At 39.3% G+C, this 15,846-nt stretch overlaps 1 protein-coding gene across 2 annotated transcripts in view; it reads right to left on the minus strand.

Moving 5' to 3' along the window:
• Positions 1-15,828, minus strand: part of LOC130544895 (inactive dipeptidyl peptidase 10) — a 46,221-nt gene extending 30,393 nt beyond the window's left edge. Inside the window, exons 1-4 of one of the 2 annotated variants that reach the window (XM_057319061.1) lie at positions 15,640-15,828; positions 2,229-2,346; positions 1,675-1,770; positions 1,107-1,201 (exon numbers count right to left, since the gene is read on the minus strand). In XM_057319061.1, the coding sequence (XP_057175044.1) occupies positions 1,107-1,201; positions 1,675-1,770; positions 2,229-2,346; positions 15,640-15,678 (348 nt within the window). In that variant the 5' untranslated portion in view covers positions 15,679-15,828. Of the gene's footprint in view, positions 1-1,106; positions 1,202-1,674; positions 1,771-2,228; positions 2,347-15,639 lie in introns of those variants that run through there. The other variant, XM_057319062.1, reaches the window with a different exon arrangement.
• Between the last annotated feature and the right edge of the window lie 18 nt (positions 15,829-15,846).

The following is a 15,846-nucleotide window of genomic DNA, read 5'->3' on the forward strand; positions in this document are numbered from 1 at the left end:
GTATACAGTATCTCACAGAAGTGAATACATCCCTCACATTTTAGTAAATATTTTATTATATCTTGTCATGTGACAACACTGAAGAAATGACACTTTGCTACAATGTAAAGTAGTGAGTGTACAGCTTGTATAACAGTGTACATTTTCCTTCCCCTCAAAATAACTCAACACACAGCCATTAATGTCTAAACCGCTGGCAACAAAGCTGTACACTGTTATACAAGCTGTACACTCACTACTTTACATTGTAGCAAAGTGTCATTTCTTCAGTGTTGTCACATGAAAAGATATAATAAAATATTTACAAAAATGTGAGGGGTGTACTCACTTCTGTGAGATACTGTACATATTTACCTAAATATTTGTAATATAAATATAAACGGCACACACTTGTATTATATAAACACAAACATTAATTGAATGACATGATTAATTGATTTGACAGCATGCATTTCTGATGGAAGTCTAACCCTAAGAATACTTCAGAAAAGCACCACTTCCAAATGTAACACACCTGAGTCTACCATCTGTACAATGAATGCAGTGCATTGTGGGTAAGAACCCTTGTTGTTTTTAGGGCACTCTGAGCAATGTAACGGCTTCAGAAGAGAAGTCTGTGCCATCTTTACAACTATCCACCAAGCGGCTGAGGGAATCATGACCCATATATGTCACACAGCTGCAGCGTTCAAAGTGTGAACTCTTTGAAGGCTTATGCTAAGAGATCAACTAGGTAGAAGTGCTGAAAAACGAGTTTGAAGCTTTAACAGTCAGAACCTCAGAACGCTATTCGCTTTTATTCTTTGCTCATTTTTTATCATTTTAATACACGTAGCCATGGAGTGCCTCTCTCTCTTCCTGCACGTCTTGCTCTCGATGGATTGACCCATTTGTCGGGCACCTATGAATGGAGCTAATGGAGTTGTACGTCTAGTCCCGCTCACACGCCTCAGGGGCTGTCACTCTCTAGAGTGCTGCTTTACGCCGGTGGTCGGAGTGGCGAAGAGAGACGAATACAAAAGTGTATGTGTGTTTGCATGGGCTCTGTTCACTCAAGGCGGTCGGTGGATGAGGCAGATGTTATGCCATCTGAATGTCAAACTCACCAGGGTGCTGTTGTCTAACAGCGTGGTTGTTACATTGGTGCTGAGATTGTGGATTAGAACGTGACCTTCCTGGGTGCATACCGACACCTCGTTCTCTAAAGTATAGATGAACGACAAATATTTTTAGCAAGTTTTTTTTATAGAAACACAGCATTTTAAAGTCACAGCATTTGTCACATTTGATTCAGTCAGACCACTAAAACCAGCTGTTTTGTGATTCTTGCAGTGTAAATTTTATACAGTTGACATTTAAAGGGATAGTTCACAGAAAAATAAAAACAAATACAAAAAATACTGTCATTTATTCAACTTCATGTCCTTAAAAACCTGTATATGACACTTTCTTCTGTGGAACACAAAAGAAGATATTTTGTGAAATGTCTCTGTGGTTTTGTGTCCATACAGTGGAAGTCAATGGGGGTCAGTGTTGTTTGGTTGCCAACGTTCTTCAAAATGTCTTCTATGCAGATGAAACGAAAGTCATACAGGTTTGGTGAGTAAATGAAAGAATTTTCATTTTGCTTGAACTATCCCTTTAACTTTTTTGTGCAATATACAAATGGTTCACCGTTTAGCCACGTCGCACAAGGGTCGTGAACTTTGAAATCTTCATTTTCAAGGCTCTCCACAGTTAGACGAGAGAGCAACAGGAGATGAGATTCATCTGCAATACAAGATCACGCATTTAGAGAGTGACAAAAACAAATTTTGTGCACATAAAATGCTGGGTTGTTTCAACACAACCGTTGGTTTAAATGAACCTAGAAAATGTCCCAGCTTTGTTATTATGTGTGTACACATAAATAACTTCCGATCAAAATGCACAATTTGTGGCTCAGAGTCAGACAAGGACAAAGTAACAGAATTATAGTACTGATACAACAAATATAGCAGGCTGTCGGGCCAGCTTTGTTACTTTGTCCTCCTTGTCTCCTTGCATTTGAATTGAGCTCTCTGGCTCTCACACAAGCCCTCTCTAATCTTCAGCTTTTACCCCTTCTATCATCCTTTAGTTCTTAACGCTTGATCTGCCTCCTCTTCACTTTCCCCTCTCAGTTTTGTCCGTCCCTGGTTCAGGTTCAGCACCTAATTCATTTCCTTGTAGTTCTTTGGTCCACTTACCAGGGGTGAGAAGAAAAATGGAGAGGGAGACTAGGGACATGACCCCCAGGATGACCACCATGGCGATCCCGATGCCCTTCCAGTTTCGGGGAGGTCCGCCCGTGCTGCCCAAATCCTGCTACAAAAATGAGAAAAGTAAGCCGCATTAACGCACACATACAGTAAATCTTTTTCTCTTATGCACACACGGTTTCCCGCTGCTGAGGGTGAATGTATTAGTGCCGGCTCATTTACGCCGCCTCAGAGGGAGGATTTTGTGCGAGGCGTCTGTATCGCTATAGCGACCCTCTGGGGGGGCAACGAAAGAACTTCACACTGACAGAAATCTGTGTAATTTAAGATGATCCTTCATGAAGCCAGCGAGAACAGAATTTTTCCAATGAATAATGAGAAGCTAATTGCGTCCTATTTTTCTGCCGTTGCTTAATTTCCCCCAGACGGTTTTGCATTTCACCTGTAATGGTTTAAGCAGGGCTCATGTACTCTAATGTGGTAAGAGATTTTTCACGACGTGGTGGGCGAGGTTTGTGTTTCAGGGCTTGGAAGCTCTTAAGAAGTTGTTTTGAAGCAGTAAGTAATATATACGTAGTATTAAATATTTTAGCTCCCAGAATGCATCTCTGACAGGCTGAGGGAAAAAACCGGTAACACTGCGTCACAAAGACAGGTAGGGACGGTTACAAGACCATCCGTCTTAATCGAGGACAATAAACAGCCAATCCAAGGCTAGCAGCAAATCACTGCAGCTTTGAGCAAGTGTTTACTCATCTGCTGTCCATGAAACCTCTTTATTACAGCTTTGAGGACTTTTGTATGTTTGGGCTGTAGATCTTCTCACATTCCCTCAGGGTTACACGAGAAACAAGATCTGTGTTGGTAAACTCAACATTTGACCAAATGATATTCAAACTAAAATCAACACAATAGCCTCTGGAGACCGAATCTGAATTAATAATAAACATACAAATTTACAAAACTTGTCAAACATTGTTGTAGCTGCTATTAATAGGAACGCAATTTAAATAGTTATATCTTGAGCCGAGCTGACACTAAGAGACTGTGAGACTACTTGAATTGCTATGGCTCTTACACAACACAACAAGGTTTCTTGTCATCCTTCATCTTTTTGTTGTAGCAGCACGCACACTACACAACACAAGGCAGACAAAGTGCACTAACAACAAGACCTTGGTCGAGGAGCAGATTCGACCAACAGCGAAAACACCTCCCACATCGCACGATGGTGTTGGTGCGTTTACGCCATTCACTGGAATGGAGCGTGAAACCTTTTCCATATTCAGTTATACAGAGCTGTTGCTTTAGGATAGTTTAAAATAGCTTTATGTCTGTTATTCCAGCCATTTAACATGCTCTGTAATGTTATTTCCGTCACGCAATAATTTGACGTAAACCTTCTGCGCTGTGATTGGCTGGATTAGTTCCACAGTGTCACACACAACGAGATCACTTGGCGATATCAAGCAGGTTTGAAAATATCGTAGCGTCTGGGATAGCTTGAGACAGGTCCGGATCATGTTGCTGACCTGCTTATAGTTAACGAGCTTCGGCGACCTAAACGAGCACCTATTTGGTCAGGATCCTGGGGTTTTGTCGCAGACCTTGGAAATCAGTTTGCGACAGCAAAATCCAGCCAAAAACCACGTAGTGTGAGCTTGCCATTATTAAACTCCAGTTTTTGAGCTGTAAAAAGTCGGATTTATATCATTCGTCTTGACATTACAGATTTTACTCTGATCAGATTTAGGGCTGTCACGATTATTAAATAATCGTCTCATCGCGATTGTTTGACCTCATCGCGATGGTTTCAGATCATCGCAATTATCGCACATCTCTATAGAAGACACTAGGGGGAGCTGTAGTGCATCTGTATATTGCATATTATAGTGTATATATTGTTACTAAAGCATGGTAATACTTGTAAAATGTACCACCACAACACAATCACTTAAAAAAAAAACTAAAACATATACAAATTACCTGCAGTACAATTTAATATTATTTAAGCAAATCTCAGTGTGAAAACCAGTCTACCAAAATTTCATTAACACACAAGTAAAATTTTATTGTAGTATTGCAAGTGAGAAAAAAAACAGACTAGAAGCTTTTCTATGACTGATAGTATTTTAATGGTGGCTTCAATTCACTCCTGATCAATTTACTTAATTTACAAGTATTTGGCGGTTGTATTATTGACAGGTAAAAGCCTAAACCTTAAATATATGATGACCCAATTTTTTCCGATGTATTTCCAAGAAAAAAACATAGTCTTGTATTCAGAACAATATGGTCGTTTCAATCGCTGAATCAAAAATGTATGAGAATTAAATGTCAAAGCTCAAAAACAGACAATTAATCATCATAATCGTCAAAGCCCTAAAACAGACAATTAATCATCATAATCGCAATGATTTATTAGACAATTAATCGTCAGTCAAATTTCATAATCGTGACAGCCCTAGTCAGATTGAGATTTGAGGACATGGCTACAACATTTCTGGGACTTTAGCCAAGATGCAAAAAAAACCCTGAACTCCCCAAAACAACCCAAACACTAAAGCGATACAAAAATAAGAAAAAAACAGTGTCAGAAAAAAGTACAAAACTGTAGCTTTTTCGTTGCTGCGGTGGTACCCTTAAATGTTCCTTTCTGTAACATTGCAGGTATACAAAACATGACATACCTTTAAAGGTACAGCAAAATGTTTTGTACCCCTAACATGTAACTGGTCCTTTAAAAGGCACACAATAGCTCCTTCGGGTACAATAATATACCCAACAAGGTACAACATGTTGTTTTATATACCTGTAAAGGTACAAAGAGGAACCTTTAAGGGTTTTTTGACAATGTACATGCAGAGGACTGTTCCTGTAGACACAAACACCACCACACATGACATGGGCCATACTGGAAAATCCTGCATAGTCCCCTTTTTAGTATCATAAATATTTTCACAATTTCACAAACGAAAACGAGCTGTTCCTGTGTCCTAAATTCAAAGCAGAAGCTCTAATTACAGTCTATTGGATGCTGTACATTGTTGGGGAACAAAAAGATAACTTCAAACGCTTCGGATGTTGCCAGCGTGCATTGTTGCCAAAGGCTCATTATTAATACATGACATCGGTTGCTTCACACAATTAAAACATCTGATAAATCTATTTCCAATAACACACCACATGCAACAGAAAAACCACAGCCTAGTATCGACTCTTCCAGAATCAGCTCGATCTAAAAAGTCTGTGAACCTCCTCCTCATAAGGAGATACAATACCACAGTGATCTCAGATCAGCTGAAAAGAAATGTGGCGGCTACATTTTTGTTATCATCTCATAATACCCACTACAGTGGATACAGTGGCAGCCACAACACACAATTATTGTAATTTGTTCAAGCTGTGGAGTACAATAGTGACATTGTTTGGATTTCAAAGGCGTAGCTCTCATTAAAAGCTGTGAGCGCAGCGATCTCTCTGATCAAGGCTCATCAGCTTGGCTTCCGTGTGTCCCACAGGCTCTGAAATAATACTACACTCGCAATAAAGATACGCTTTTGGAAATAGGTTAAAAACCAGCATGAGGGATGAGGGAAAAATCATCAAACTTATATGTTTTACACATATTGGAAGAAAAGAATTCCCATCTGAGAGATGCTGTTTACATATACTGTATATATATATATATATATACTGTATATAGGAAGTTGGCAATTATTTAAATTGCAAAAACAAACATTTGCAAACCATGTAGTTTTGTTGTTTTCTGGCAATATCCAGAATATCCAATGTTTCAATTAAAATAAATAAATTCAATTAAACAATTATAAAGTTTGTTTAACAAAAAAGAAGATAGTTTGAGGAATGTCTTAGTGGTTTTGAGTCCAATGGAAGTCAATAGGGGCCCATGTTGTTTGGTAACCAACGTTCTTCAAAATATCTTCTTTTGTGTTCTACAGAAGAGAGAAAGTCAAACAGGTTTTAAATGACATAAGGGCAAATAAATGATCAAACATCAGAAAAACTGAATGCTATTTCAAAATAATAAAATGACTAATAGTTTGTCCAATGTATGATTAAAAAAAACAATTTCGCTGGACACCCACTCCAGACCAGGAGCTTTAAAAGTGTCAAGCGCTCTGAAAAAGAGGTGACAAATAGAGCCATAGCGAAAAACTGACAGAGGCCGGCCTTCAAAACCTGAGCACAGGTGTTGAAGTGACACATTTTTGGCCTAGCAGAATCCCAAGCAGACAGATTTCTCATTGTATTCCGCTCAAGCGCTCGCTTCACAGAGCAGCTCCTCTACAAAGCTGTCAGTCACGTATATCGCACCACTCCTGCAATGCAGAAAGCGAGGCTTTGTGTGGGCGACAGTCTCATCAAAGATGCTACCGTGCTATAGGAGGGAGAAAAACATCACTGGTGCTTTAGCTGCCCATAATGTATATCACATTAGGAAAATCCTAAGAGCTACCAGATGAGATCAATACTAAGGGAAGCGCGGGCAATTCCAATGGGTAATAATGCATATGGGAAGTGGAGAGCTAATATGTTTCTGCTGAGATGACCTCTCCTTGTAGGACCCGAGAGGAACAGGGATCTGTGATCTTTGGGATTTTAGGAGCTTAGTAGCTGTGCTTGCTAAAGCAAACATTACATAGAGGAATATTTTATTGCTTCATAGCTCGTGAGATTTGATGGAGTTCTCAGTTGTTTTTCATTTAAGTAGGCTATCAACTTAGTCTCAGATGTTTCTCTGTGGAAAAATAAAAATAGTAACAAATGAGACAATTGGTAAGGCAAATGAAGCTGTAAAATGAATGTAGATTATATAGATTGTATAGGTTGATAAGAAATGTTTGAGTTCATATTGAGATCTTCAATAATATTGACTTTTGTTTGCAGACTTGGCAACTCTGAGCTCTCAACAAGGTCAACTTTAATGGACACATTAGTGAGATTTCATTTTTTTCACTCTCTGAGACACACAAGACTTAAGCAAACATTTAAATTTCTCTCTTTTTTATCTCCTTGATACCTAATAGAAAGAACTGAAATACTAAAGAGATCTTGTCTGTGATTTATTGTGGGTTCTACTGTTTAAACAAGCATCTTTAGTGCTGCTTGCAAATTCTGGAAACTTCGTCTGACTGGAAAACAGTAAAGGAATAAGCAACAACCAAATCTTTCACTTTGCTCTCCAGCTTCCAGTCGCTTTGAGTATCTTCCATGATGCGTAAGTAATTCATATATAAATCTGATGAGAGCTTCTTCAATTCGTAGCGCTTGGCGATGATGAAAAACTAGAATGAATCACTTTGAGCGAATCACGGAGCTAATGAGAAATACCTGAGCTGCATAATTCTGGAACATCTGCTGGAGGTCTGTTAAGCAAACCTGAGGGAGGATTTTTCAAAGCCCTGGTGGCATAACCTGCATGATCCTCTAAACATCAGCGATCACTGGCTACACATCAAATGAATATTGACAAATTCATCATAGCCCCACCATGTCTAATTGTGATGATTGATGTGAACTGGCTACATGATGCCATACCTGATTTGCCTTGAACGTGTTATTCTTTCAATAAGCCCTAAAACAGAAGCATTACGTTTTTTAATTGTTTTACAGACAGCGTTTTATGACCATAGTGAATGACATCAACAATTTACTGAAGGTTTAAATGCTAATGGTTTGTTTTGGCTCAACCAGGCAGTTTCAATTAGAAAACATCTCCGGGGGTAAAGGATAAAAACAGCATCCATCCACATTACTGACAGCATTTCTTATTCTTTTTTAGAAGACTTTCAAGCAACCAACATTGAGACAGAAACAATTTCATCAACTTAAGAACCGCACTAATTGCTGTCAGGAAATAATTGCTTTCTGTTGTTTTGTCATCACACAATGAATAATATCTCTCTCTCTCTCTCTCTCTCTCTCTCTCTCTCTCTCTCTCTCTCTCTCTCTCTCTCTCTCTCTCTCTCTCTATATATATATACAATATATTGTTCAAATTAAATCTTAGTAAATCAGTCCTAGCAATTTCCTGAAATGAATGTGTTGATGGTTGTGCGAACAGAGTCGAAAGATGAGCATGGGACAGTAGACTGCTTTCAGCCAATCACAGGACTCAAACTCATTAAAAATGAAACCACCAAAAACTAATCATTTTTAAAAGAATCAACCTCTAAATGGCTTTCTTACAGTTGTCTGCATATAAAACTTGTATAGAAAATATTAAAACGTTGAAAAAGCACATGCTTTTTAAAAACACTACAGTATAACATATGGTGCATCCTACTTTCAATTAAATTTTTTCAATTAAATTTTATTTATATAGCGCTTTTCACAATGTGCATTGTTCCAAAGCAGCTTTACAGGAGCAAATAAGAAAAACACAGAAAGGTAAAACACAGCACAGTGCATGGTGTTTATAGACCAAGCAAGATCATTATAATAAATAATATCTAATAAATAAATGAATAAATAAATAAATAAATGCAGTCTCCCGGTGAGCAAGCCAACACTGCACTGCTCTGCTGTGGCGAGGAACCCAAACTCCAATGCTGAATAATGGAGAAAAAAAAACCTCGGGAGAAACCAGGCTCAGTCGGGAGGGCCAGATCTCCTCTGACGTGTCATAGCTGCACTCAGTGACCCCGACCAAAGCCACCGAGCAACGTCCACGAAGAACAGGGAGAGCCCACGAGCCGCGACCCAGGAAGCCTCACCCGCCGAAACCGTGCAGGTCTAACCCGGTCCCATTCCGTGATCAACAACAGACAACAGAGGAACAACCATGGAAAAATAGTAATGGCATAATTAACTTTATTCCTCTGTTGTCCGACATCGACCACAAAACAAGACCAACCAGACCAGACCCACACAGTCCCAACAAATATTGTTTGTTATATACAAACTGTGTGGGAATAAATATCCCACACAGTACTTCACCTACTTACTGTATATTATGCAGTACAAGTATGTACTATTTTTGTGATATTATTTTGTTTAGGAAAGTACATAAGTATAAGTTATTTTAGAGGCCATTTTTGTCTTTACTGAGACAGGACAGTGGAGAGCAGACAGGAAAGCGTTGGGCTTTCCTGGGGAGCGGGACCGGTAAAGAACCGTCGAGAAGGGAATCAAAGTTGGGTCGCCGTGAGCGCACTGGCGCCATATGTCTGCGTTTTAAGGATGCTTATTTCAGTATACCATGATTTAGGACACACTAATCGTAATATAAATACTATTTAGGACAAACATTAAGCGGTTTGGAATGCAGTGACCATTTATTCTAACCACTAAAACAGACCAACTGCAACAAGCTCTGAGCATTGGCCGCCCTTGATTTCAACACACTGGTGCCAAACATATGGTGAACTACATATGTTCTACTTCCGTGATACCATCCCAACCCAAAGCACTACTGTAGGACGTCAAGACACTTGCCGTAACCACCTACAAAATTTCATCAGCAAATGCTGTGCTACACAATCTATTCTGCATATTACATTATCTGAAAAACGAATTTCCATCCCTGCTATCGATATTGAGTTGAGTTATATAGCTCTCTGTTAGATGGCCCCTGCAGAGGCTGCCTCTGGCTGGATTGAAAGAATGTCACAGGATGAAGAGGAGGCACCTGCAGACCTTTCGTTACACAACGGTAGCACGACTCTACATTCGGAGTCATGACCGTTCTGGCATTGCCGCCTCTGTGTGCTCCCTTAGCAGTCAGAAAGTCTTACCGCCTTCCCTTTTCAAACAGCCCACATGTCCTCTGCTTCACAAAGGACCCCGTGGATGGAGCACGACAGCCCCCACGAACCTGTTTCCCTCATTCTAGACCTAGACAGGAAAATGTGTCAAACATGCGTACATTTACATTTAGTCATTTAGCAGACACTTTTATCCAAAGCGACTTACAGATGAGGGAAACAATGGAAGCAATTGGAACAACATAAGGACAACAAAAAGCATAAGTGCAATAAAAGAAAACTGGTCTCATACGTATAGCCTACCACAGTATACAGAGCTAAGTTTTTTTTTTTTTTTGAAAGAGTAGAAAAGATATAGAAGTCAGAACTGATCAGTCAGTGTAAACAACAGTTATTGATTTATGAACAAATTTGACTTGCTGTAACGCTCTTTTTTACTTATAATTTATGTGAGAAATCAAATTAAAAAAATGAAAATGGAATGCAAAAAATCATAGCTCTACAATACAATATTTTTTAATTGTGATATACAGTATTGTGTATCGCTGAAACCTTGCATCTCCATATTTTGTGATTTTATTTTTTGCCATAAATCATTATTATATGTCACACTTTACATTTGTCACTGGGTTTTGCAAATATCTAACCAAATGTATTGAAAAGTGCTTGTCAGCTTGACAACACCATATGTACGTAATCATTTCAAAAGTACAGTGTTTCTTTCCATTTCCTAAAAAAATCTGAAATTTTGGACATAGGCCTACAAGATTTCAGAAGGACAGTGACGATATAGAAAATATATTAACATTAAGGGACAGATTTACAAACAGCTTGCGGCAGGGCAAACGCCTCTTTTGGCTTAAAAAAACTACCGTCATTATTTACTAAAGACACGCAGTGAAAATTTGCGCTGAAAAGGCGTGGACACGGTTTATGCTCGTCGTTGCACTGGTATTTGCGGCATTATTTAACGCCCCAAAAATGCATGTCTTAAACCCTGCGCAAATTTGCGCTGCTCTTGGTAGATTGCGTTGGTCATTATGGAAATTAGATATTGCGTCTGTGTTTTTTAATGTGCGGCTTGTTAGTAAATCACCTGCTGAAATTTCCACTCCCATCTGCGCTGAAATTGCATTCTAGCGCTAATTTGCCCTGTTTAGTAAATCTGGCCCAAAATGTGTCAATTCCATGCCACTAACGTAAATTCTTTCCAAAAAACTCCGTCAGTACAGTCATATACCGCCTTTTTCTCACACCATTGGTTGAGTTGATATTGCTGTGTGCTGTTGTTTTGATAGCTTCACATAGCCACAGTGTTTACACAGTTCAGCATAATAAACCTACTGTACAAATTTCTTAAGTATAACTGTCTCTCCATATTAAGCTGAGATATGATGACGTCTTTTATGATTGGGAAAATTACACACTTCACCTTGCAAGTAAATGTCATCCATTAGCATTACTCAGTACTTGCTTATGTAATTGCAAGCAACTTCATTGCTGTAATGCAACTGTGTGATGTGAATGAAGTCTCGTTAGACAATTAAATGATTTCGAGAAGCCATCGCAAACTATAAGTGAGCTCTATGCAAGATGACAAGCCCTTTTGTTTTGTCTTCACCGTGGTAACAAGAGCAAGAAAATTCCCACAATGCATTTAGAAAAATGTCACCACTTACAAATTGTCTGACTAATCACTCCAACTCAAGCACAAACCACCGAATATAAATATTAATGGCCTTGAGATGTTAGAAGCATTTGCGGCTGAAGATATAAAGCAGCTTGCAAACATTGCATTCTTTGTGTTCTTTCAATACTGCACTCGCTGTATCTTATCTTGCTTTTCTCAGTCGCTTCTTCTCTCCATCCCTTTTCTTCTTCTCTACCGGCTCTTTCAGTATCACTCAGAGTGAAACAGATGCTGAGATGCTTCATTTAGTCTTATCATTAAAGGCAGCACATGTGGTCTACAAAAGTGCAGATTGTAAACAATAGTGATTAGCCTCTAAAGTCAATTCAGTGATTGTACTCCTGCAAAACACGGCACCACAAACATACAGTATTCTGGGGGGTTGCTAGGGTGTTCTGGAGGGGGTTTAATGCATCACTGTGTGGTTGCTAGGGTGACCTTGGTAATTAATTCTTGCTAGGGGGGTTCCTACTGGGCCACAACATAACTGTCACGATCACCAATTCCACATTATGGTTTCAACATGACTGCACTTCTTCAGACTAACAGATTTCATCTGATATGTGGAAATTACAAGTTCATCAACAAGTTTTCATACGAAAAATATCACATTTGTACTCATTAAGCTGCAATTTATAACTTAGGGTTTGTTCGAATTGCTAATAGATGACTACTAGAAAACAGCACTAATAAAAAGGGAGTATTCAAGGTTCACTTGATTGGCCTTCCTCACCTTTAGGACCTTGAAAGGCTGTAGGTAATCTGTTGAAATACACGAATGTGCATTGAAAGCCTAATAAAAAAGCTTTGATGAATACATAGTGCAACCATCAGCTTAACATACGAGCTCTGGGTATAAATCATTAACAGCTATCAGGCAAGACGTCCTAAGAAATATGACTCACATTTCATTGGCATTTGGCGAGATTTATGACCAAGAGAAGACACTAAGCTCTTGGAGTTTCGCTAGAATACTCGCAAGATATTAGACATAGCATGCTTTATTAAGAATCGTTCAGGCAAACAGTAAGCCCACTCAATCATGATCGGATCAGGGGTAATTGTCAGAATCTAAAGCGGATAGCACAAAGTCATCTTAAAACACGGCATTCCCATGTCTGTAATGAGATGCGCTACTTTTTACTTGGGTTTAGGCTATTAAAACATTAACATCACAAAGTGAATCTGCATTTCAAATGAATAACATTTAACTGCAGGGATGTGCGGTCACATCCCTTCATAGATATACACAGTCACGCAGTTTTCTGAAATTTGGTAAAGCCTACTAGATAGGGTATTGAACGGGGTGCATAGATTAAGGGTACTTAGCTAAGACTGTGAAGTATGTAACTGTAAAATAGGACCGCATTAACTAACTGTGTGTTTCATCCAGAACCTCCTGAATGGGGAAACAATGAATGCATAATGGGAAATAGCTCCTTGTGAAGAGAGCAAAAGCAAAGGTAAGACTGGGAAGCTTGTTTTTAAAGTCCACTCGAAGACACAAAGTAGCGTTACATAATTGATGAGCTTCCTGCAGAGGCTCAATCTCCTTAGCATTTCTTGTAGGTGACAAAGCGATAGGTTTCTTGGGGACCTTCCGCCTGTCGATAATCTAGAGAACAAGCAAAACATACTTTCGCAAAATACTTTCTCATATGTAGATTTAAAAGTGATTTATGGGATTTTTTTAATGAAGAACACTTGGATCAATAGATTTTGCTCAAGAGAACTGTGAACTTTTTGACATCAATTTTGTCTTTTTATGAGACTGTATGCACGTATGTGTTCTGTATGCACCTTTGGTTTGGATCAATATGTTGGTAATAACTTTATCCCTGTAAACTGTAAATTTCTTCCTTTCTTCAAATTCATCAAGGATTATTCCAATCCACTGGATGCGATGGCCCTGTAGACTTCTGCTGAGGTTGCCAATGTCTGTGATCTGACATTTAGAGATTTGATTCGCACATGCCTACCAGTCGATAAAATACCACTGCGAATGCATTGCATTCCAGCCTCGTCCCTTCCTATTTTTCAACCCTCAGATGGGAAACTGTCAGTTTTGCGGAAAACACTAAAGAAAGCAACACAAAACATAAAAATTCTCAACCCTGAGAAAGCCTTTAATAAATAAAATGCTTGTCAGAATTGCTTAAAAAATCCTGTCAGCACATTGTTTTAGAGTTCAACGATATCGGTGCCCTCTGAGAGCAAAGTGAATTTTATCAGCGAAGTAGTGGCTTGAAAAACAAATGACAGTAATGGCGCACAATATTACTTTTCATGCGTTAGAGGGGAATATAATACAAAAGAAACTAATTAGGCTACCCTAGGTATTTCCTATCTGCCTGAAACAGAGCTGTGGGCACAGTCACTTCACTCTATAGACCCTGCCTAACACCCACTGTTACAATAAAAACATTGATTAGACTACTAATTGAAATTCCTGTGTGTTTTTCCTTTTCAGCTTCTTCACTAGGAGGTTGCCATCATGTGTCCCCTACACCAGTGGTTCTCAAACTTTTTCATTGTAAGGCCCCCTTTGTGTAGAGTGCATCGCTTTGCGGCCCCCCAAATAAAGATTTATAATCTTAAATTTAACATTTTTATTTAAACAAAAACATATTCGGTTATACAATGCTGAAACATCAATTCTTTTGTCTGGTGGTCTTATTTTTCTGATGTTTGATTGCATAAAAACTATGATCAATTTCTATATTTCATAAAATGCCACAAAATCTGTGGCCCCCCTGGATCCATCTCGGGGGCTCCCCCAGGGGCCACGGCCCCCAGTTTGAGAACTACTGCCCTACACAACTGTGCATCAACTGATCGTGCTCTTTTTACACAAATGCACGAACAATAACATTTTGTCACGGTGACACTTGTGAGCAGTCAGCAGTTCTCGGGCTGACAGAGTCGTTCATCGGCATCAGTAAGCGCGTGTAGTTTGTTCTTATGCACGAGGCACAATATATGCAAATGAGGCAGGCTATGAAGCAAGCGCGGCGATTTGATTATGGTTCATTTAAAGATGCATCAAATATGAGTCAGCTGCCACTGTATAAAGAAACGGTGCTTATTTACACACCACACACTTCTTTATTGTCAAAATGCGTTATTGTGATGCTTAACATTTTCGAAATGGCATGCATGAAGCAAGAGTTGATCACCTCAATGCATGCACTGACCAGTCCCAGTGTGCCACTGGTAGTGAGATACAGGCAAGGGGATGGTGTCAAATGTTTCGAGTCATAATCAGAAAGACAGATAAGTTAACATTACAGTATCTGAAACAGCGGGAAAATAACTGAATTCTAATTATGAGCTCTTTCATTGCCAAGGATGAGTAATGAGCTCGTGTTGGTAGTGCAGATTTTTGCAGAAGGAGGACAAGACGTTTCCGGGGGTTTCTTTTATTGCGGTTCTTCACCCCACATTGTTGAGGAAAAAAGGTTCAACAGCTCGTCATATTCATGGCGAATTTACGTCAGTTGAAATCAGCGCTCGCAGCTCGCGATATGCAAACACCAGACGCAAATTTTGAAGAAAAAAAATCGATAAGAAGTTAGTAACGACAGTACTCTCAGTCGGAAACCCCTTCGTGTGTTAGGCACTGCTTAATGCACTGCAGTGCATGTAGAGTAAACTGGTGTAACGAAACGGATGGACAAGTCTTCGGAAAGTATGAACGAAAACCATTCAGAATCAAATTGAACAACACCTGTTCTGAACACGTGCAAGCATTAAGACACTTTTACAGCTAAATTGATAGAACATCATAGTATACAGTTAGAAAACATGAAAAGAAAGGGAATAGTGGTCGCGTGCACGCGCTCTTTGCTGCGGCTCTAGTTCACACAGATGTGTCAAGAGCATAATCTAAACCTGCTTTTCGTTTCATCGCCAGTCTGACTACATTCCTTTCTCATGCAAAATGAAAGAAGAAAGAAAACGTGCTGTTTCTTTCGTTTACCAGCTCAGTTGTCATGTTCTGTTGTGTGGTGGCAATCATGTTTGCGACAGTCCAGAAATGACGTCCCAATGTCAACACGTATAGCTCCGGATGCTGTTTGCTGCTCCTATAGCACTTGAAAGCGCTGTTTTAGTTGGTGCTGCAAGTTGCTCTACACAACCCACTGGCAGATCGCTTTAATAGGATGCTGTGAAGTTGGCCAGCCCT

This window comes from Triplophysa rosa, linkage group LG21, assembly GCF_024868665.1.
Source record: "Triplophysa rosa linkage group LG21, Trosa_1v2, whole genome shotgun sequence".
Classification (NCBI taxonomy): domain Eukaryota; kingdom Metazoa; phylum Chordata; class Actinopteri; order Cypriniformes; family Nemacheilidae; genus Triplophysa; species Triplophysa rosa.